This window comes from Podarcis melisellensis (genome assembly GCF_964234715.1).
Source record: "Podarcis melisellensis genome assembly, chromosome: 14".
In the NCBI taxonomy this organism is placed as follows: domain Eukaryota; kingdom Metazoa; phylum Chordata; class Lepidosauria; order Squamata; family Lacertidae; genus Podarcis; species Podarcis melisellensis.
The window spans coordinates 28,148,064-28,169,803 of record NC_138546.1 but is presented as its reverse complement, the minus strand read 5'-3'; the positions used below and the strand labels follow the sequence as shown (position 1 = coordinate 28,169,803).

General features: G+C 46.2%; 2 protein-coding genes and 1 long non-coding RNA gene across 3 annotated transcripts in view; 1 reads left to right on the top strand and 2 right to left on the bottom strand.

Moving 5' to 3' along the window:
* The window catches only part of IGDCC4 (immunoglobulin superfamily DCC subclass member 4), a 142,790-nt gene extending 134,798 nt beyond the window's left edge, over positions 1–7,992 (bottom strand). The window contains exon 1 of the mRNA XM_081888416.1: positions 7,989–7,992. The gene's annotated coding sequence lies outside the window, so the exon portion shown is untranslated. The remainder of the gene's footprint in view (positions 1–7,988) is intronic.
* HACD3 (3-hydroxyacyl-CoA dehydratase 3) lies at positions 1,401–20,932 on the top strand. Its single transcript, XM_081888727.1, has 11 exons — positions 1,401–1,568; positions 3,505–3,547; positions 5,356–5,429; positions 11,377–11,541; positions 13,628–13,679; positions 15,042–15,152; positions 16,390–16,517; positions 17,281–17,393; positions 17,990–18,096; positions 18,667–18,798; positions 19,418–20,932. The coding sequence occupies exons 1-11, from the start codon at positions 1,476–1,478 to the stop codon at positions 19,492–19,494; spliced, it is 1,095 nt and encodes a 364-aa protein (XP_081744853.1). The 5' UTR covers positions 1,401–1,475; the 3' UTR covers positions 19,495–20,932.
* LOC309356932 lies at positions 19,413–21,522 on the bottom strand. The gene is made up of 2 exons (XR_014162906.1): positions 20,491–21,522; positions 19,413–20,443 (listed from the first exon to the last, which is right to left on the bottom strand). It is a non-coding gene; the product is annotated as an uncharacterized lncRNA (long non-coding RNA).
* Between the last annotated feature and the right edge of the window lie 218 nt (positions 21,523–21,740).

Below are 21,740 nucleotides of genomic sequence, written 5' to 3'. Positions count from 1 at the left end.
TGTAACTTCATGTCTCACAGTAAGGGAACCGCAATTGGGGTGGAGATGCTCTTGTAGGTATACAGGGCTGAGGCCGTTTAGGGCTATAAAGGTCACCACCAACTCTTTGAATTGTGCTCTTAAACGATTTGAGGCTTTTGATAAGTTAAAAAGAGGCAGAGAGTTCCAAAGTGCAGATGCTGCCACACAAAGAGATCTAGTTATTTCAAGTGCAGAACAGGTATTATGTGGCACCTGTAAGAGTAATACCTTGAACTTGGCCCAGTAGCAAATCAGTGCAGGACTCTGAGCATAGGTTTCCTGTGCTGACAAGGCCTCTCTCCTGTCAGCAATCGTGCTGCAGCATTCTGTGTGGACTGCAGTTTCAAATGCAAGGGAAGCCCCTCATAGAGCGCATTGCAGTAATCCAGTCTTGAAGTAGCCAAAGCATGAACTACTGTGGGAAGGTCTCTCGGTCTAGGAATGGCTGTTGCTGTTGAACCCGCAGCAGTTGGTAAAAGGCTCTTCTATCCGCCACACATAGGAAACGTTCTGGAATATTTCTTTTCAATGGTGTTTCATTCTTTCAGGAACCACAGTATTTTTGTGAATGTAATATGTTTTAACTGTTCCTAATCCTGAATTTTAAATTGCTTTTTAAATAATTTTTATTAGTTTTCAATTACAATAATAGCCTTATTATAACAATGCCAAATTATAATACAATTCCGAATACAAATCATTCAAATACCAAATTATAAAATTTAGGTGGCCCCCGCGTGCTAGAATTGATGGTTTGATGATTTACTTTGTTCCTGCATTCCAAAATTGATTTCATTTACATTCCCTTCATTTAGTAATCCCTTATACAAAAGCTGCAATATTTGTAGCTTCTATTCGTGTTAACATATTAAGAAAGTTATAGAACTGCAAGTGAAGATCTCATACTGTATCATTTTTATATTGAAGTTCATTATTTTTATTATCATAAAAAGCCAGTTTAGGAGGATCCAGTGCAGTGCATGCGCCCGTTTTAGAAGACTCCGGATGGTTGAGGTCCAGCTTCTATCCTCAACTCTCTGCAAGGAGAAAGCTAGCATACAGAACTTGGGCTCTATTGGATATTTGGCGGAGGGGGGGGCGGTGAAACCACCAAGGCCTCCCCGCAAACTGTGCATCGTAACCCTACTGTTATCATTCTTCCCCAGAGCCGGGCGCTTCTTGCCTGGTTTGCTAGCTTTCTCCTTGCGGGGAGTCGCGTCCGTTGCATGCGCGGGGCGGGCCTGCCTTCCTCCCCGCCCCGTCCCCCCGCCCCCAAAGGAAGCTGCTGCGCGAGGCGGAGTCTGTTAGGGTCGCGCGCGTCCCGAGAAGCGGAGAGGGCTCACGCGCACGTGGCCGCGCGCTCCCGATCCGCGCGGGCACCATTGGCGCCGCCCCTTCGCTTGCTTCTCTGCCTTCTCCTCCCGGCGCTTCCCGCACAAGACGCGAGGAAGAGGATGCCGAGCGCCGACGCCAGCCTGACCCCGCAGGTGCACTGGGCGCAGCGGCACCACCAGCTCTACCTGCGCGTGGAGCTCAGCGACGTCCAGGTGAGCGCCTGGCCCGGTGGGCTGCGGAGCCGGGGGGTGGGTTAGGTAGGTGTCGGTCGCCCCCCCCAACACGCAGCCCCCCCTGCGGCCTTTCCCTCCCCCACTCCTGCCCAAGGGATTCTGGGGCAGCCTCTCTTCTCCCCACCCTCCCGGGTGCCCTATAGATACCCCACTTCCCGGGGGGCCGCAGGTGCTTTATTGATGCCCAATATTGATGCCCAATAAAGCACCCCCCCAAAAAAATTCCTTAGAGCGACAGGTACGCCCGCAGGTGCTTCCACGGCGAAGCATTCGTGCTCCTTGATCGCCACCGATCCCCACTTGGCCGAGGAGCGTTTTGGGGGTGCTTTATTGGGCATCATCATGGGCAGGCCCCAGGCTGTTTGCAGAGGAGGCTTCAGGGCCATGCAAGTTAATAATGCAATCATCGTTCTTTAGTAACATGGTGTGCGTGCCGGTTTTGCCAGGCGGGATCCACAGGGGCAAGTGGGTGTGCAAAGGTGAAGGGAGAAAGCAGGTTATTATCTCTTCGATCTGGTTGGTTCCCTGTGCGCATGTGTGCATACCACCTACATTTCACACGCCTACATTTGACACAGCACACTGTTCACACACATTCCTCTCCCCTGGAGATAATCCTGGGAATTGTAGTGTCCCCCCAGGGTGCAAGGAACTAAAGACTACAGTTCTCAGGATTTTGCACACCTTGGCACACCTTTCCCTTTTACAACCCTTCTCCTACAGGAAAGTTTTCCCCGTAAATCCTGCACTGGTCTCCGGCGCTATAAAGGTATTGCTAAAAACTTTTAATTTGATTCGATTTATTGCATTTCGATGCCGCTTTCCATTCAGAGAAATCTCATTTTATGAATATGTATTTGGTGTTGTAATTAATTTATATTTGTAAAATCATTCAAAATGCATCTCAAAGCGGCTGACAAAAACATAAAACGAAAGAGAACTTCCCAAATACAGCACAAATAAAACAAATCAATAAAATATTTACAATCTGTAAAACACTCTTAACGAAACAGCAGCTAAAAAAAAAAGCTAAACATATCATGGTTGCAGCAAAAACTATTTATTACTGTACATGATCCGTGATTCAGTACGGCATTTATAATCTATAAATCAATGTTAAAAACATTAATGAAAAACGTACGCTAAGCACAAGTCCATACATACACTTTCCATGCCCCCCGTGGCTCATATTCTTTCACACTTTTCAGTTTGTTAAAATACACATAAAATACACAATGTTAAGCCAGCTCAACCCTGTGAAGTAGGGTATTCTGAGAGCAAGCCCAAAGTCACCCCACTAGCATAGCTGTCAACTTTTCCCTTATCTTGCGAGGAATCCTATTTGGAATAAGGGAATTTCCCTTTAAAAAAGGGGAAAAGTTGACAGCTATGTCCACAAGCTTCATGGCTGAGTGGGGATTTGAATAAAAGTATGTGCTTTCTCACTCCAAGCCGTGATGAAGAGCAGCTTAGAATCTGCTGGGATAAAAGCATGATAAAATTACCATTATGCCGTCCTCTGCAGATCCCTGTCTCTGATAGTCTGCTTCTCCTATTATTATTATTATTATTATTATTATTATTATTATTATTAATTATCATCATCATCATTATTATTAACTACCACCCTTCATCTGCAAATACCAAATAAAAGCACAAAATACACGGTAAAACCAGGAACAAAACCACCACAAATGGATAACACCCCTTCTACAACAATTCTGTGAATGATTTTTTTAAATATATTTGTAGATTTATGAAACCGCTTCACAGGCAAGAGCTACAAAAGTGGGGTGCAATAAGATACAAAAGGTTGTTGAAGGCACCTCAGGTAATTTAAATACAAGCAAATGGGCTAATGAAAACCTTTATCAGATCCAATACGGCTCTTTTTCTTTTTCCTCTTTCTCTGCAGGATCCTGACATCACAATTACAGACAATGTGCTCCATTTCAAAGGTAGGTCAGTTTTGTTGTGTTTTCATGATTCTTTCTGGAAGAAAATGGCTTTGGGATCTTGCTGTGGCAAGATTTTACGCAGTAGATGGCAATTTAGAATCGATAAATAATATGTAATATCCTTTTTTAAAATCACTGTTTCCTTCTGATTTTTGTTAAACTTTTGCTTTGGGGGCCGGGGAAGGAGAAGCCGTGTTTGCATTTTAAAAGTTTTTTTTGTGTGTTTTTTTTTGTCACAAGGCTTAAAACAACTGAGCTCTTAACATAAAAGCCACTACTGTATCTGTAAAATTAACATCACTTTGGAGGCTTACGTTCCATCCTTCCACACCTGTCCCATAATTTCAAACAAAATTCAACCTATTTGAATATAGCAGCGAAATTTCCCTGATCTATTGAGTTGACTGTAAGCCCTGCTAATAATGGTCTCTCTCTTCCAAAACATCTTGTGTACTGTTGCTGTTGCATAAGGAACTGACATTCAAATTTGAAAGATAAGTGGATACAATGCAAATGTTTGTTTGGTTTTTATTTTGATCTTCTGATTCCTCATCATGGATTTGCCTTATGTCTAAAAACTTGTAAGAGCAATGCATTGCATTACTTTAAAAAAAAACAAAAAACCCCAACCCAAATCCTGTCTTTGAACTCATTATTACATAGGGGGGGGGGTGTCCACTTACACACCATACATTTAAAGTACTATGATAGCACTTTAAGCACTAATGGCTGCTCCCCAAGAATCCTGGGAGCAGTAGTTTGTTAAGGGTTGAGCGCTGCAACCCCAGAGTCGGTCACGACTGGACCTAATGGTCAAGGGTCCCTTTACCTTTTATGTGCATGCCTGGGACCCAGGTGGCGCTGTGGGTTAAACCACAGAGCCTAGGACTTGCCAATCAGAAGGTTGGCGGTTCGAATCCCCACAATGGGGATGAGCTCCCGTTGCTTGGTCCCTGCTCCTGCCCACCTAGCAGTTCAAAAGCACGTCAAAGTGCAAGTAGATAAATAAGTACCGCTCCGGTGGGAAGGTAAACGGCGTTTCCGTGTGCTGCTCTGGTTCGCCAGAAGCGGCTTTATCAAGCTGGCCACATGACCCGGAAGCTATACGCCGGCTCCATCGGCCAATAAAGCGAGATGAGCGCCGCAACCCCAGAGTAGTCTGCGACTGGACCTAATCCCTTTACCCCTTTACTCATTCTCAGAACCCTTAACTAACTGCAGCTTCCAGAATATGGCCTGTGGGGGGCACACTTAACCACATTAAAATGCATTATTATTATTATTATTATTATTATTATTATTATTATTTGTTGTTGTTGTTGTTGTTGTTGTTGTTGTTGTTGTTGTTGTTGTTGTTAATATTTATTAGACTTGTTAGTTGCTTGTTACCCAAAGGTCTCCAAGTGACTAACAACACATTTAAAAACATAAACATAACTATATTAATTAAAACAAAGCAAAAATGACGCCCATAACAAAGACAAGAAGCTTGGGCAGCCTTTACCTGGTTCTGAAAGATGTCAATGAAGGTGCTAGCCATGATGAGGACAGAAGTGAACTCTTGTCAATTTTAGCAGTTCCTTGACACCAGACTTGATATGTGGCGGGTTGTGCCTGGATGCATCACTATGCCCTGGTGTTTCTGATTTATCTTTTACCTGCTTTAAAAAAAAAAAATTCAGGAAGGACAGACGGACAATTAACCTGGAAAGCCTTCTGAGAAACGGAGCTGTTATTCAGTTGCAGAGTTGTACCACTTCCTGCAATTCTCAAGTAGATTTCTTACTTCTGCTTGTTTTTCTTCCTAGCTCAAGGCCATGGAGCCAAGGGAGACAACGTGTATGAATTTCAAATTGAGTTCCTGGCACCAGTGGACCCGAAGGTAACGGCTTCTGGTGTTTTCCTTCAGCTGAATTACAAGGCCAGTGCTCTGACCAACAGGTGGACGGTGCTTTGGAGTTTTGTCTCTCATGGGTGGTTTTCTGCGTATACCTCTGCAACCTTCAGAGTTCCCCTGAGCACGCTTATACTCAGAACTTCCTCTGTACTCACTGGTACAGAATATTAATTTTATTCCCTCCCCCCCCCCTTACATTTACATCCCACCTTTTTTTCCCAGGAGCTCAGACTTCTCCTGCTTTCTATTTTATACTCACAGCAACCCTGTAAGGCAGATCAGGCAGAGAGACAGTGACTGAGCAGGAATTTGAACCCTGGTCTCCCAGGTCCCAGTCCAGCACTGTAACCATTACACGACAGAGGCTCTCACTTCTTTTTGCTACTTATTGGAGCCATTTTGTGGTGGACCAACAGCACTTTTATCAGGATATGAGTACTGACACCTCATTTTTTAACTTAAAAACAGTGCTTATACCTGTAGCAATCACGCAACTATCCATCCCCCCTTGACCAGTTCTCCAAACGCCGGCCAGACCTGGCAGGGAGACGGGTAGTTATGTGAGGTCACAAAACAAATCGTAAGCTGCCGCCACCTCCTCTCCTGGGTCAACCCTCAAATGGGGTCCGAGGAGGAGGAGAACCCCACTTCAATATTTACCAGGTTGCCTAGCCCTGTGTCACTTTACTGTGACGCAGACAGAAATCCAACAGGTAGTGTGTACTAAGTGGTCAAGCACCAGTTCAGCTTCTCTGGGCAAAAGGCATAGAATACAGAAAGGCAAAAGTCCTTTTCCAGATTTATTGAAAAAGCTTGCACATTTCTTAAAAGGTTACAAACAAGAAAAATAACAACATTGCATAATATCACTAACTAAAACATACTCACAAAGAATCAGTAGTTCAAAGCATAGTAAGAAGTCACAAAGTCTGTTCTTCTGGTCAAACGCCCTCAGGCAAACACCAGGGCAAGGTAGTCTGCAATTTGCATCTGAATTCCCCAAACCTTTATCCTTGGAATACAGGTTTGGGAACCAATCATTTCTTTGGGTTAATTACCAATTCGTGTGGTTGCTGACCTTGAGCCAGACATCCTGGAAAGTGAAGTCAAATGGGCCTTAGAAAGCACTGCAAATAACAAGGCCAGTGGAAGTGACGGTATTCCAGCTGAACTATTTAAAATTTTAAAAGATGATGCTGTTAAGGTGCTACACTCAATATGCCAGCAAGTTTGGAAAACTCAGCAGTGGCCAGAAGATTGGAGAAGATCAGTCTACATCCCAATCCCAAAGAAGGGCAGTGCCAAAGAATGCTCCAACTACCGCACAATTGCACTCATTTCACACGCTAGCAAGGTTATGCTTAAAATTCTACAAGGAAGGCTCAAGCAGTATGTGGACCGAGAACTCCCAGAAGTGCAAGCTGGATTTAGAAGAGGCAGAGGAACCAGAGACCAAATTGCAAACATGCGCTGGATTATGGAGAAAGCTAGAGAGTTCCAGAAAGACATCTACTTCTGCTTCATTGACTATGCAAAAGCCTTTGACTGTGTCGACCACGGCAAACTATGGCAAGTTCTTAAAGAAATGGGAGTGCCAGATCACCTCATCTGTCTCCTGAGAAATCTCTATGTGGGACAAGAAGCTACAGTTAGAACTGGATATGGAACAACTGATTGGTTCAAAATTGGGAAAGGAGTACGACAAGGCTGTATTTTGTCTCCCTGCTTATTTAACTTATATGCAGAATTCATCATGCGAAAGGCTGGGCTGGATGAATCCCTAGCTGGAATTAAGATTGCTGGAAGAAATATCAACAACCTCAGATATGCAGATGACACAACCTTGATGGCAGAAAGTGAGGAGGAATTAAAGAACCTTTTAATGAGGGTGAAAGAGGAGAGCGCAAAATATGGTCTGAAGCTCAACATCAAAAAAACGAAGATCATGGCCACTGGTCCCATCACCTCCTGGCAAATAAAAGGGGAAGAAATGGAGGTAGTGAGAGATTTCACCTTCTTGGGCTCAATGATCACTGCAGATGGTGACAGCAGCCACGAAATTAAAAGACGCCTGCTTCTTGGGAGAAGGGCAATGACAGGCCTAGACAGCATCTTGAGAAGTAGAGACATCACCTTGCCAACAAAGGTTCGTATAGTTAAAGCTATGGTTTTCCCAGTAGTGATGTATGGAAGTGAGAGTTGGACCATAAAGAAGGCTGATCGCCGAAGAATTGATGCTTTTGAATTATGGTGCTGGAGGAGACTCTTGAGAGTCCCATGGACTGCAAGAAGATCAAACCTCTCCATACTGAAGGAAATCAACCCTGAGTGCTCACTGGAAGGACAGATTGTGAAGCTGAGGCTCCAGTACTTTGGCCACCTCATGAGAAGAGAAGACTCCCTGGAGAAGACCCTGATGTTGGGAAAGATGGAGGGCACAAGGAGAAGGGGACGACAGAGGACGAGATGGTTGGATAGTGTTTTCGAGGTTACCAGCATGAGTTTGACCAAACTGCGGGAGGCAGTGGAGGACAGAGGTGCCTGGCGTTCTCTGGTCCATGGGGTCACGAAGAGTCGGACACGACTAAACGACTAAACAACAACAACAACAAATTACCAATTTGCCAATGGCTGTATGATGAGACAATAACTCCTGATTGTCAGAAGACCCACACAGCTGAACTTGGTTTATTCTCAGAGACCTTGAGATCAAAAGGCTCTCCCTTCATTCCCAGAATTCTCTGATCCATACCAGGCTCTTGAGCTGTAAATTACCTGATAGTCTTTTGCAACTTTTCACACTCCATCCACATTCAAGCCCATCTGTGCCAGGATCTGCAAACCAGATAACATAGCATCCTGCCTAGAGTCAGGAGGCAATTTGATCTACACTTCTAAAGACAGGGAGTTTTACAATTAAAGAGACCAGATCTCTATTTCCCAGAAATCCACAGTTTTAACTCTCCCACAATGCATCACGCCTACATGAACCAAAGTTTAACATACTAAGATTTCCCAACTTCACTGTTGTTGTTTTTGTTTAGTTGTTTAGTCGTGTCTGACTCTTCGTGACCCCATGGACCAGAGCACGCCAGGCACTCCTGTCTTCCACTGCCTCCCGCAGTTTGGTCAAACTCATGCTGGTAGCTTCGAGAACACCATCCAACCATCTCGTCCTCTGTCGTCCCCTTCTCCTTGCACCCTCCATCTTTCCCAACATCAGGGTCTTTCCCAGGAAGTCTTCTCTTCTTATGAGGTGGCCAAAGTATTGGAGCCTCAGCTTCACGATCTGCCCTTCCAGTGAGCACTCAGTTTTCCTTAAGAATATGGATAGGTTTGATCTTCTTGCAGTCCATGGGATTCTCAAGAGTCTCCTCCAGCACTGCAATACCTCTTTTGTTTCTCAGTGATTCCTATCTTGAGTTTGCTGTTTCAGAGAATGATGGTGTGGCCATGCAGCTATGTAGATAAGATCAGCATGTGGGATTGCTCAGTAGTTTTTGCAACTCTGAAATTCTTGTCAGCACTGTTTGTGTGATAAGCCAGAATCCTGTGCGTAGGTTGTGGTATTAGCCAATGAAGTTGGCTAATGCTTCCTGCCTCAGGCAAGATCCTGCTCTGCCTACATTCCAGCATCCTAGAGCTACCTGCTTCTGTTTATCCTAGAGAGTTCCTTGGAGCCACTTAAGTATCAGATACCTGGCTCAAGTTTCCTGCAGTGCTCACCTAACCCCTTGGATGGGGAAAACTGCCTGCCTGGATCTTAATTTCTGCAATCCTCCTGCCTGCAGGGGAACAGAAATGTCAAAGCCCCCTTAGAAGCTGGAGCAATTGTGATTTCTATGCCAAAAGTTCAGTCACAACTATAGAGTTCCAAACCCTGACAAGTAAGAGATAAGAAATTCGCCCCAGTCGAGCACACAGATAGGGACCAGCAGTACTGGTTGTACAAAGTAACCCAAACAAGTTATGAAAGACAGTGGGGGAAATCTGAAGTTAGTCGTGCTCAAAGTAGAGCCATTGAAAAATGGGTTTGTTTTGACTAATCCTGGATAGCTCCAAATTACTGTGAAGTAAGAGAAGGGATGGCTTCCCAGTCGTAGTCGCAGACGTCGACGTGCTACAGAAATCTGCACAGAAACAACTCCATAATTCTTGGCTCTTCAGTTATAACCATCATAGTCTGATAAAGAATGGTTTTGGCTGTCAGACTGACAGGCACCTACCTGGAGTATCCTGATGGCCTAAGAGGAAGAGAGCCTTGCTGCTTCTGGTGTGAAATTCTGTGCCAAATCAACAAACGAGTGCACAATAGTCATGAATTTTGTGGGTATTTTGCAGTCGTTACTTATGTCAAAACATATCTTACAGCAATGGCATTAGTATTACCCCTTATGTCTAGGAGCAGGGCCACACCCCTCTGAAAGTTCATTCAAGTTCGCAGCGCCCTTGGTATTTTTTACCACTGAATGGCAAAATATTCACTGAACACGCTACCTGCAACAGTCGTCGTGGGGCCGTTTTGAGGCTCAGGGTCTCTTTAAACCACTGCTAAAATGGATATTTGAGCACCCTTCATTTTAGCAATGGAAACTGCTTTCTCCTCCAGGAGTAAGGTGCACACCCAGCCAGAGGCATAGGAAGGGGTGCGGTGGGGGCGGAGCGCCCGGGTGCCCTCACTGAGGGGGGTGTGATTCGGCGCGCTGCCCGCCTGTGACTCCCAAACCTACCCCGAGCCGTTGAGATAAGGGGAGCTGTGCCACTTTGCCGGCAACATTCCCCCCTTCCCCCATCATTTTGACAGCTTCGGGAGGCTTGGGAGTCACGGGTGGGCAGCACACCGAATGTACGCCATGGGCAGCTCGCTCCGCCCCCAGCTGCAGGGCGCGCGCACCTCTCTGAACACCTGAGCTGCTATCTATCCTGCGCCTGGGAGAGCACCTTCTGCGCCACGCCCCCCTCGGGAGTGCGCACGCCCTGCACAGCTCGGGCATATGCTCTGCTCCTGCACCCAACACCCACCAGTGCCCTCCAGCTCTAGAATGTACCTTTGAAGGCTTGTCCTTACCTGCATCATGATGTCAGGTGAAAAGAATCCTGTTGGGCCAAGGCTGGCCTGCAGGCGGAGGTTTCTCACCTGTGCAGTAACGGCTTGGGTCACAAATGTGAACATTCAGTTTTAGAAGTTGCGAATTAGTAGCTTGGTGGGGATGCTTTTGCAAGGCCAGGGACGTGGGTGGCGCTGTGGGTTAAACCACAGAGCCTAGGACTTGCCGATCAGAAGGTCAGTGGTTCGAATCCCTGCGACGGGGTGAGCTCCCGTTCCTCGGTCCCTGCTCCTGCCAACCTAGCAGTTCGAAAGCACCTCAAAGTGCAAGTAGATAAATAGGTACCACTCCAGCGGGAAGGTAAATGGTGTTTCCGCGCGCTGCTCTGGTTCTCCAGAAGTGGCTTTGTCATGCTGGCCACATGACCCGGAAGCTGTACACCGGCTCCCTTGGCCAATAAAGTGAGATGAGCGCTGCAACCCCAGAGTCGGCCATGACTGGACCTAATGGTCAGGGGTCCCTTTACCTTTATAGCCTATGTTGAGTGGCACTGCAGGTTATCCACAACAGTGTGTGTGTGTGTGTGAGAGAGAGAGAGAGAGAGAGAGAGAGAGAGATTTTTTGAAGTCATTTCCAACCCACTGCTTAAAATAAGCTTCCAATCAGAGCTGATTGGTAATGGAACGGTCTCCCTCGGAAGGTGGTGGACTCTCCTCCATTGGAGGTTTTCAAGCAGAGGTTGGGGGGGGGGTCTGTCTGTCGGGGCCTCTTTAGCTGTGATTTCTGCATTGCAGGGCTTGGACTAGATGAGCCTTGGGGGGTCCCTTGCAACTCCAAAGTTCTGTGTGATTCAGTACCGGTGCTCTGTGGTTGTCTTCTTTCAGCCAGCCTATAAAATGACACAGAGGCAGCTGAACATCACCGTAACGAAGAAGGAAAGCCAGTGGTGGGAGCGGCTGACCAAGCAGGAGAAGCGGCCGCTGTTCCTTGCTCCGGACTTTGATCGTTGGTTGGATGAGTCGGATGCTGAGATGGAGCTGAAAGCCAAAGTAAGGCCCAGCCAGTGATCCACAGTGTGCTCTGCCCCATCCCTGCTCCATGAGGACATGTGGGCCTGTCTGCTTGGCTGATGGTGGAAACAGACTACAGTGGTACCTTGGTTCTCAAACTTAATCCGTTCCAGAAGTCTCTTCCAAAACCAAAGTGTTCCAAAACCAAGGCACGCTTTCCTGTAGAAAGTAATGCAAAACGAATTAAGCCATTCCAGACTTTTATAAACAACCCCCAAAACAGAAATTTAACATGAATTTTACTATTTAACGAGACCATTGATTCATAAAATGAAAGCAATAATCAATGTACTGTACTATAAAATAAATAAGACAGTGCTGTAGATGATAAAAAATTTAAAAATAATAATTTCTTAACTGCACTGATGATAGTCATTGTTTGGATGAGGGGCTTTTATCCATTTCTGCAGTCACACAATCAATCAGTAGCTGAACTGGGTTCCACACAGTCACAAAAACAAATTAACCGGAAAAGCCTCAAAAACAAAAACGCAAAATAAATAGCCAAAACAAAAGCGCCAAACTTAATCCATTCTGGATGTCCGTTTGACTTCCGAAAGGTTCGAAAACCAAGACGCAGCTTCTGATTGGTGCAGGCATCGCAGAAACAATAGCTGACAACTGCATTGGACGTTCGGCTTCTGAAAAACGTTTGAAAACTGGAACACTTCCGGGTTTTCGGCGTTTGAGAACCAAAGTGCCACTGTATTGCCGGCCCGTAACTCCAGTGTTCAAATGCTTGCACTGGCTGCCTATGCTCTCCTAGGCCAGGTTCAAGGCTCTACTATATATTTACAAGGCCCGCCACAATTTGGGTCCATGCATCTCTGTCCAACTACTGAAGTCTTTGGGGGGAGTCACTGTTAGTTTCCAGGCCCAGTTCAAAGGGCTGGTGTCGACCTATGAAGCTTTACATGGCTCAGGACCTCAAGACCTTAAGGATTGCCTCTCCCCATACAAACTGACCCGGACCCTGCACTTGTCGTCTGAGGCCCTTCTCTATGTCCCCTATCCTAGAAATGTGGCAACAAGAGAATGGGACCTTTTCTGTGGTGGCTCCCCAATTGTGGAATGCTCTCCCCAGAGAGGCTCGCCTGGCGCCATCATTACATGTCTTTTAGGTGCCAGGCAAAAATATTCCTCTTTAACCAGGCCTATGGCTGTTAAATATTCTATGGCCTGCAAAAGTATGGGGGAGTGGAATGATTGTTTTATTATTAGGCTATCTGTCGGTATGCTTTTTACTCTGTTTTTAATTATGTTTTTAATCAGTGATGTTCTGTAATGTGTTTTTAATGTTGTACACTGCCTTGAAATATTTTGATAGAGGGTGGTATATAAATAGAATTAATAATATAATAATTGTTGGCACCTCATGGCTAGAATGCCCACCAGGAGCTGTGCATCCAATATTGTGGGGCTAGTTCTATGGAACTTCCTTTCAGCTGAGGCAAGACAGGCTCCCTCCCTGTTGAACTTCTGCCTACTGAAAACCTTTTTATTAAAAAAAATTCCAGCAGGCATTTTAACTGATTAATTCTGATGTAATAGTTCGTTCGAAGTCATTTTTATTTTCATTGGATTGAGTTTATTGTACTCTGCCTAAGAGGCCATTGTAATAAAGTGGTAGAATAAGTTGTCTAAACATTACAGTGAGTGTATGAAGCACTTTGAACCGTGCTATTTTAAATGCTAAGTAGTGTTGTTTTTTGCAAAGGCAGCTTTTGTTAAAGGCAGACAGGACTGCGCAAAGGGAAGGCAGTACTTAGCAGGGACTTTTGAGAAAGAGGAGGAGAGGCAATTTAAAATGAAAGCAAAAATGAAAGAGAATGCCCCAGGCAAGTTGGGGGCTGGAGGGGGGAAAAAGAGCTGAAACTGGAGGCCATCTGAATTGTCCAACAGGCACCATCGCCCAAGAACGTGCTGGCTCAACATCAGCTCACGTTGGATTTTGTTGAGTTGGTTTTTCTGTTTTGTTTTTTGGCAAAGGTCTGTCCCAAAAGACAGCAGGCGGCTTCCCAATGGCACTAACACTTGCTAAAAACCCATCTTGCTCATTTTTTAGGAGGAAGAAAGGGTTAACAAAATCAGCATAGAGAACCGCATCCCCAAAGACCGTAAGTAGCCAGTAACTTTTGTCTGGTAAACCTTCTTTCTTTGAGAGCAAGATTTCTTTACCGCTCCTCCAATCTCCCCGTTTAGATACCACCCCATATTTTGTGAAGCTGGAGATATGATGGACTGGGAAGACTTGGAACAAGCAGGTCTATATAGACTTAGGGATTTTTGTGTAAATGTTTTCTCCCTACATGAAGAACAGATTTTGGCTAAGATTTGAAATGCAACTTGGTCACAGTTTAATTTTAATTGGTTGCTTTTCTTTCTGCTAAAACCATGTACTAGCCATTCAGTCAGACCACGAGTTGGCCGCTTTAGAACAACTAAGCAATTAAACATGAAAAGTGCTGGGATAGCTCAGTCGGTAGAGTATGAGACTCTTAATTTCATTGGGCAAAAGATTCCTGCATTGCAAGGGGCTGGACTAGATTGCCCTCGTGGGTCCCTTCCAACTCTACAATTCTATGATTCTATAAACTTATGGTCAACGTTCTTGCTAAATCAAAGGGTGTAGTATCAACTATACACAAAATATTAATAGAGGTAGAATTTGGGAATTCTGGGAAACGGACCTTCAAGTAATGAAACCTGCTTTGCGGGGAAAACACGTTTTAAAACAGTTTTGGCCCAATTAAGGGAATCTTCTTTGAAACTCTTACATAGGTGGCACCTTTCCCCCTTGTGAATAACCCACATGATACCAGGGGCAACATCAACCTGTTGGAGGGAATATGGAGAGACTGGATCCTACAGACATATGTGGTGGTTTTGCAAATCTGTTTCCCCATTTTGGGTTCTGGTATTTAAAGAGTTGAGTTTAATACACAAACTGGAGCTGCAGCTTTCCCCTCCAACTTGATTTACTTGGAATTAAAGGACATGTCTGCTCCAGTAGCTGCTCATAAAGACCTTTTAACATTCCTTCTTGCAGCAACACATATGGAAATAGTCATGTGATGATGGCGAACTGCCTTGGGCTTCAACGTTGAAGCGTGGTGCTCCAGAGCACGGACAATGGCCCTGGCTGAAAACATGGCATGCCAGATTCGTGTGACAAAGGGAATTCTAACCCCTGTCTTTTCTCCAATGTGTGGCAACCGTTTTTGGATTATGTGTGTCAAGAAGATTGTGTTCATAACCCACCGAGATCTCACAGTAATATGTGGAAAGGTTTTTTTGTGTGAACTGTAAGAATTCGATTTGATATTTTTAAGCAACCTGGTTACGTAGTTTTATGTGCGGTGTGAAAAATGAATGTATATAAAAGAAAGCCTTTGTCATCATGCCTCCGACCAAAGACAGGATCTTGTATTCCACTGACTTCTGCCATTTAGCCCCTGTTCTTCTGCAATGCCTTGCAGCTTTCCGGCACCTGAAGAGAGGCTACCTCTTCATGTACAACCTTGTGCAGTTCCTGGGCTACTCATGGATTTTCGTGAACATGACAGTTCGGCTCTTCATGCTGGGGAAAGGCAAGTGACCCTCTTCGTCCTCTTGTCCCTGCCGGCTGCTGCTCCACTGCCAAGTTCAATCCCTGGCTGCTCTCAGTTAAAAGGTCCTTGGGCAGCAGTAGAGCGGCACATGCAGAAGTTCAGGGCCGTTTCACAATAGATACAGCCACGCCCCCTTCTTAGATTATACAATAACCTTGCAGTTATGCAATAATAATAATAAATGGGGATGCATTGCAGCGGTCAGTGCAGATCTCCATGTGTTGCCCTTGGGCTAGATCTGGTGTTTTCTGTGCACATACATGGGCAAATGATTTGGAGTGCTCCAGTGTCATCTTTCAGAGTGACTTAAGTTGTGTTTACAGTGGTACCTCGGGTTAAGTACTTAATTTGTTCTGGAGGTCCATTCTTAACTTGAAACTGTTCTTAACCTGAAGCACCGCTTTAGCTAATGGGGCCTCCTGCTGCTGCTGCGCCGCCGGAGCACGATTTCTGTTCTCATCCTGAAGCAAAGTTCTTAACCCGAGGTACTATTTCTGGGTTAGCGGAGTCTGTAACCTGAAGTGTATGTAGCCTGAAGCGTATGTAACCTGAGGTACCACTGCACTTGAAATTCTGTTGTATGGAACTTGCACGTTCTTTTGAAGCGGAAGTCGCTTGCAGCATTCTTAAACTCTTGCTTTAAAGCATACAGAACAACAACTCGTGTTGTGGGATCTTCCTGCACATTCTTCAGAGTGACCCTAGGAACCAGTCCTCAGTGGCTGACTCACTTCCTTTCACTCCGATTGGCTGCAATTAGAAGGTTTCTCGGTGTTTACACAGTTTTCCTTTCATGCTGATTGGGCAACTCAAGGGCACTGCAAAAATAGTAATTGATCTTTGACCCCCCCCCCCAAACTGTGGACCGCTACAACTCTTATCTTGAACGGAAGGGGCTGGAAAGAGGGCCTGGGGGGCTGCTGCTGTTTGGAATAGACAAGATGGGAATCAGTGGTTTGCCTTAATATAAGACAGCCATAAATTTTGTTGTTGTTGTTATCAGATATGTTAGTTGTTATGCAGAGGCCTCCAGCCAACATACTTGAAAACACTGAGTGGCTGAAGAAACCGTTCTCTGAGAAGCCTGACTCCAGAGTTCCCCTTGCAAAGTTCCCCTGTTCTTTGGATCCGGTCATTTTTCAATTTCCAAGGTGCAACTCTCTCTTTTTTTAAGGAGTTCCAAAGAGTAACCTTCTTGTTTGCCTCTTTCTTGCAGACTCTTTCTTTGATACTTTCCACACAATGGCAGACATGATGTACTTCTGCCAGACGCTGTCTCTCATTGAGATTGTGAACACACTGATTGGTCTGGTCCGGGCTCCTTTCATGCCTGTCATCCTCCAGGTAATTGCACTTAGAAAGCCAGCAACCCCTCTCTGGTGACTCCAGGGGCCATATTCCAAAATTTGCCAGGGCCTCCTGGCTCCCATCTAGGCCAAATGCCCTTTATTTCTCTCTCTCTCTTTCTCTGCTGGAGTTCCAGCAGAAAGGGGAGGCTGTAGCAGAGCCCTCCCCAATTGTGCACCTTAGCTTCTCTCCCCTGGAGAGGCAGTGACTGTGCCATGGTCACCCAGAGGGCTTCATGACCGAGTGTGGGATTTGAACCCTGTCTCCCAAGTCCTAGTCCAGCGCTCTAACCACTGCACCACACTGAGCCTCATCATTCCTCTGGGGAGCTCAAGGTGGCCTATGTGGTCCTCCCCAGTTTTATCCCCACAGCAACCCTGTGAGGTAGGTTCAACTGAGAAGAGTGACTGGCCCAGGGTTGCCCTGTGAGCTTCTAGGTCCTAGTGTGGCATTCTGACCACTACACCACCCTGGTTTGATCCTGCCTGTCTCCAGTCTTGGGCCTGTGTTCATGTGGGCAGCCTTAATTGGCAGTCTGGCAGAGCCTTTCACACATTAATTTCTGTTCTCCTTTTCACGGGAAGAGGAGCTAAATCACATGGAGGTCAATTGCTCTCATGATCTGGAAGCATGCTGAATACAGTACTAGCTCCCTCCTGGCCTCTGGCTTAGAGAGATGCAGACAGAGAGTTTGCTACGTGTATACCATTTCTCTGTTCCAAACGCTTCTACGTCTTTCTCTCCCCTCTTCCTGCCCCAGGTCTTTGGGAGAAACTTTGTGTTGTTACTTGTCCTTGGAGGTGTGGAAGAAATGCAGAGCAAAGCTGTCGTCTTCTTCATCTTCTATATTTGGAGCATGGTGGAGATCTTCAGGTATCGGGGAAGCTTGCTTTGCAGTCCCAGGCTGCTCTGTCCAGCCAGGCAATGGCCCATCCATCCAGCATCCTGTTCAATTTCTCACAGTGGCCAACCAGATGCCTCTGGGAAACCCGTGAGCAGGACCCAAGCACAAGAGCACCCTCCTCTTCTGTGGTTTCCTCTATGACACACACCCCGACACCACCTCTCCCTTCCATATTCAAATTCTTCCTCAATATAGAACACAGCTGAGAAGCTCAGACTTAACCCTTTCATTTATATCTCAGCTGAAAGGAAGCCACTGTCTGTGCTGTGGCCTGCTCAGCTTAACCCAGGCTTCCTGAAACTCAGCGTTCCAGGTGTTTTGAGACTACAATTCCCATAATTCCTGACCACTGGTCCTGCTAGCTAGGGATCCTGGGAGTTGTAGGCTGGGTAGGGATTTGAACCCTGGTCTCCCAGGTACTAGTCCGACACTATAACCGCTACGCTACCCTGGCTGTGCTACGTCTTTTCAGCTCGCTGCCATTGTTCATGCTTTCTCCTTCCTTTCCTTCCCTATTTGGTGGCTAAGCCTGATGAGCCACTGACTTGCAGGACTTCCCTTCCAGGTATCCGTTCTACATGCTCTCGTGCCTCGATATAGAATGGAAGATCCTGACCTGGATTCGATACAGCATCTGGATGCCCCTCTACCCTCTGGGGATCTTAGCAGAAGGTATGCTGGACAGAGGCGACTGTATCAACACCCGTTACGTAGCACCGCAAACTTTCCATCCAATGCCACTCAGGGCTCAGAAGCAGCCTGTGCCAGATGTGGGGAACCTGTGGGCCTCCAGATGTCACTGAACTGCAAGCCCCATCAGCCCTGGCCCTTGGCATTGCTTGCTGGGACTGATGGGAGTTGCAGTTTAGCCACATCTGGGAGGTTAAAGCGCCAACTCTATGCTGAAAATCTGATCTTCATCACCATCCCAGGAATGGGCTCCAACTTCCGTCACCCTGGACTGTTGGCTGTGCTGGTTGAGGCTTATGGCAGTTGGAGTCTATCAGTAACATTTTCTCCAGCACTGCCCTAGTCCTGGGTGCCTGAAGATTGGAAGCAATTCTTCCAGCCTCGATTGCTGTACATTTGCCTGGTTTTCTGAGCTCCCTGCCTCCTGTTGTTCACATGTTGTTCTCATGTTTTGCTGGAATCGAGGCTGAACAAAGCTGCATGTAAACTGTAGCCCTTTGCTCTTCGCCACAAGGTGCCTTGACCTCAAGCCCTATTTCCTTCTGTTTCCAGCTGTCTCCGTGATTCAGGCTATTCCCATCTTCAGCAGCACCGGGAGATTTAGCTTCATGCTGCCCTACCCGCTGAACATCACCATTCCCTTCTCCCTTTTTCTCCAGTTCTTCCTTGTCTTCTTGTTTCTAGGTGAGTTTCAGATTACCTTGCAAACAAGGTAATGTGGGATTGGGATGGACTTCATGAGGACTAGAATTGTTCTTGGATAACTTGGTGGTAGTAGCAATCATCATCATAGTATCCTGCTAAAGGGAACTCTCCTCCCAGGGTAAGGTTTTGCACAAAGCTCTGCAGAGTTAGGGGTCGTCATAAATTGTCACCTTGCTTTACATTCCTTTTTCTCCCCAAAGAATTGCTGGCAAAGTCCAGACGTTTCCTGCCCTCCCTTCTCCAATCTTTGTTTGCTAAGGCAGGAACAGAGCCACACCAAGTGAATAAATACTGGCACACAGCCCCTACTGCAGTTGTTTAAGGGGGAGGGGTAGTTTGGGGCCTTGCAAGGCCAGAAGGGCATGGTGAGAGGCCACTATTCACAGAGATAACGTTACTCATTTATTAAATCTCTATCCTGCCCTTTCTCCAAAAGGCACCTAAGGCAGGAGACATTGAATAGTTCAATCATTACAATTTAAAACTATCTACCAGCATGTTAGACTGGTAATTTGGGGAGCTTGAGTACCAGTACTCTCTCTCTCTCTCTTTCTTGGCACTGCTGGCCTTGGGAGTTCAGACTTTTTCCTTCCTCCAGGGCCGTTTGTGAATTTCCGCTACCTCTACAAGCAACGGAAGAGACACCTTGGAGCCAAAAAGAGGAAAATGCACTAGGCCGAAGCCTGGAATGGTTCCTTTCTCTTCTTCTAATCTACCTTGAAGGCAGGTTTAGGGCTCTCTCCTAACGGTTTTACTTACCCTGTTGATCTGAAAAACCAGTTTTGTACAGTTATAGCCAACATGCATCTCCCCTCCCACACAAAGGTGGATCCAGGTGACATTCCCCATCTCCCAGTTAGGTCCAGCGACTCTTTGGTCAGCCTGAAAGGCTGAGCCAATAGTCGTAGCCCTTGTGTCCTGTGCTGCCTGCAAATAAAATTGACCCCCTCGGTGGGAACACAACTCCCTGCCGTCCAGGAGCTGAGCAGTGTTTGCCTGGCTAAGTCCACGGGTGGAGGCAAGAGCTGCTCCACGCAGAAAATTATTTATTTTTATGGGTTTTCCCAGTATCAAAACCTTTGGAATGGTCCCAGAGCAGGGAAGCTAGCTGGTTACTGCTTGTTGCTGAGGCTCCCAAGCCAAAGTCCTGAGCAGGGTGTTAACCTTAAGCACCCTTTCCTCTAGCCAAAAGTGGTGTGCTGGTGGTTTATTGAGGCCTGCCTCTCTTTCCTTCTCCCTGCAGTGGAGATGGCCAGCTGTGAGGTAAGTCTCCCTCAGAATTGCTACTGGCATGCCCTTCTATGCACATCAGGAGTGGGGCACCTGTCACCCTCTAGATTAGTGTTTCCCGAACTTGGGTCCCCAGCTGTCCACTCCCATCATCCCTCGCTAGCAGGACCAGTGGCCAGGGGTGATGGGAGTTGTAGTGTTTGGAGACCTGCTCCAAATGTTGCTGGACTTCACCTCCAACTAATTCTGTGAGTTGGGCATGCAAGCAGGGACCAATGGGAATTGGGAGTCCCAACATCTGGAGGGCCACAGCTTCCCCATCCCTGGATTCATTTATTTCTTATGTCTATATTCTAAACTCCTTGATGTGGAAGGACATCCTGTTGATTCAGAACTTCTGCAGAAAGACACCTGTTGCTTCTAGAGTTGGCTTGATGGGACCTCCTCCAGCTCACCACCCAATATCACAATTCTGCTTCTGGTGCAAGAAGGCTTTTGAGTGGCTCCATGGTTCTAGACGTGCTTTGTCTTTGAGGGGTCTTAGAAAGGCACCATCCTGCCTTTTAGAATTGGGATGGGGAGAGAAGCACTATTTATCCACCAGACTGGGCACAGGCACCCTCCTCAGGGCCAATTTGGAGGTGACAGTTTCACCTTAATTTACTCCAGGAGGGGTTTGGGGGACGCAAATCCTGATCTGCCAGTAGAGACACTGACTTTCGACTGTAGCACACAGGGCACCTTACTTAGCCCTTTCCATTGCCGTTCCATCTGTTAAAATTACAGTCTAGGGTGCAGGCACTTTTGTCATGAATCTGTATTTGCTGGTCTTTCGGGAGGCAAATAGAATGTGTATTTCTAATAATAAAGATTTTAAAACATCTTTTGTGCACTCATTGCCTTTTTCTTTAAAAAACGAAACAGGATTTGGTGTGAATAGAGTGCTTAAGTCATGCCGATAGCAGATATTCTGCCATGGTCAACCTTTGAATGAGTTATGCCTCCTATTTACATATGCGTATTGGTATGTCTGTTAGTCATAAATAAGGACCCTGACAGAACAGAGGGAAGCAAAGCAGAACCTGAGTGGCTCTTGGAGTGATACTGGACACGGGTCTCTGGCTCAGCACCCCTTTCCCCTCATGCCCCACCTATGGCCAGAGAGTGGGGAAGGGCCTGCTTGAGTGCTTCTGCTCCTTCCCACTATTGAAATGCTTTCCCTTACAGCTTTACACCTGCATAATGTATCTCTTGAACCTCCTGATCTACAAGGGGATTCACACTCCTCTTTGTGGGCATTGCTTCCAGTCAGTTCAACAGCATATGACATTACTCAGATCCCCTCCAACCTGCCAGTTAATAGAAACAGAATTCTGAGCTCTGGCTGTTGCAATTCACCATCGATACCAAAGTTCAGTCATTGTGAAAATGTGAAATGAATGACTAGAGTGGGGAATTCAAAAAGTGCTACCATTTGAGAAACGTACATCAAAAGTGCATGCCATCTTAAACGTACATCAAAAGTGCATGCCAGTCACACTGTTTAAATAGCAGCAGGGTTTGGTTTTGGTTTTGTTTTCTTTTCTTTACACAGCCCAGCTTCCAGAAAAAATAGTTGTCCTAACTTTCTCTCCAGAGCAGAGGTGGGGGACTTGATCCAGCCAGTTCCAGACCATCCTCTATAAGCTGTT

What these genes read in the sequence shown, in the direction of transcription:
- HACD3 (XM_081888727.1), top strand. Translation starts at nt 1,476, where the DNA reads ATGCCGAGCGCCGACGCCAGCCTGACCCCGCAGGTGCACTGGGCGCAG. An exon ending in TGGCACCAGTGGACCCGAAG is followed by an intron (nt 5,430 to 11,376) that starts GTAACGGCTTCT and finishes GTCTTCTTTCAG; the next exon opens with CCAGCCTATAAAATGACACA. An exon ending in AGATGGAGCTGAAAGCCAAA is followed by an intron (nt 11,542 to 13,627) that starts GTAAGGCCCAGC and finishes CTCATTTTTTAG; the next exon opens with GAGGAAGAAAGGGTTAACAA.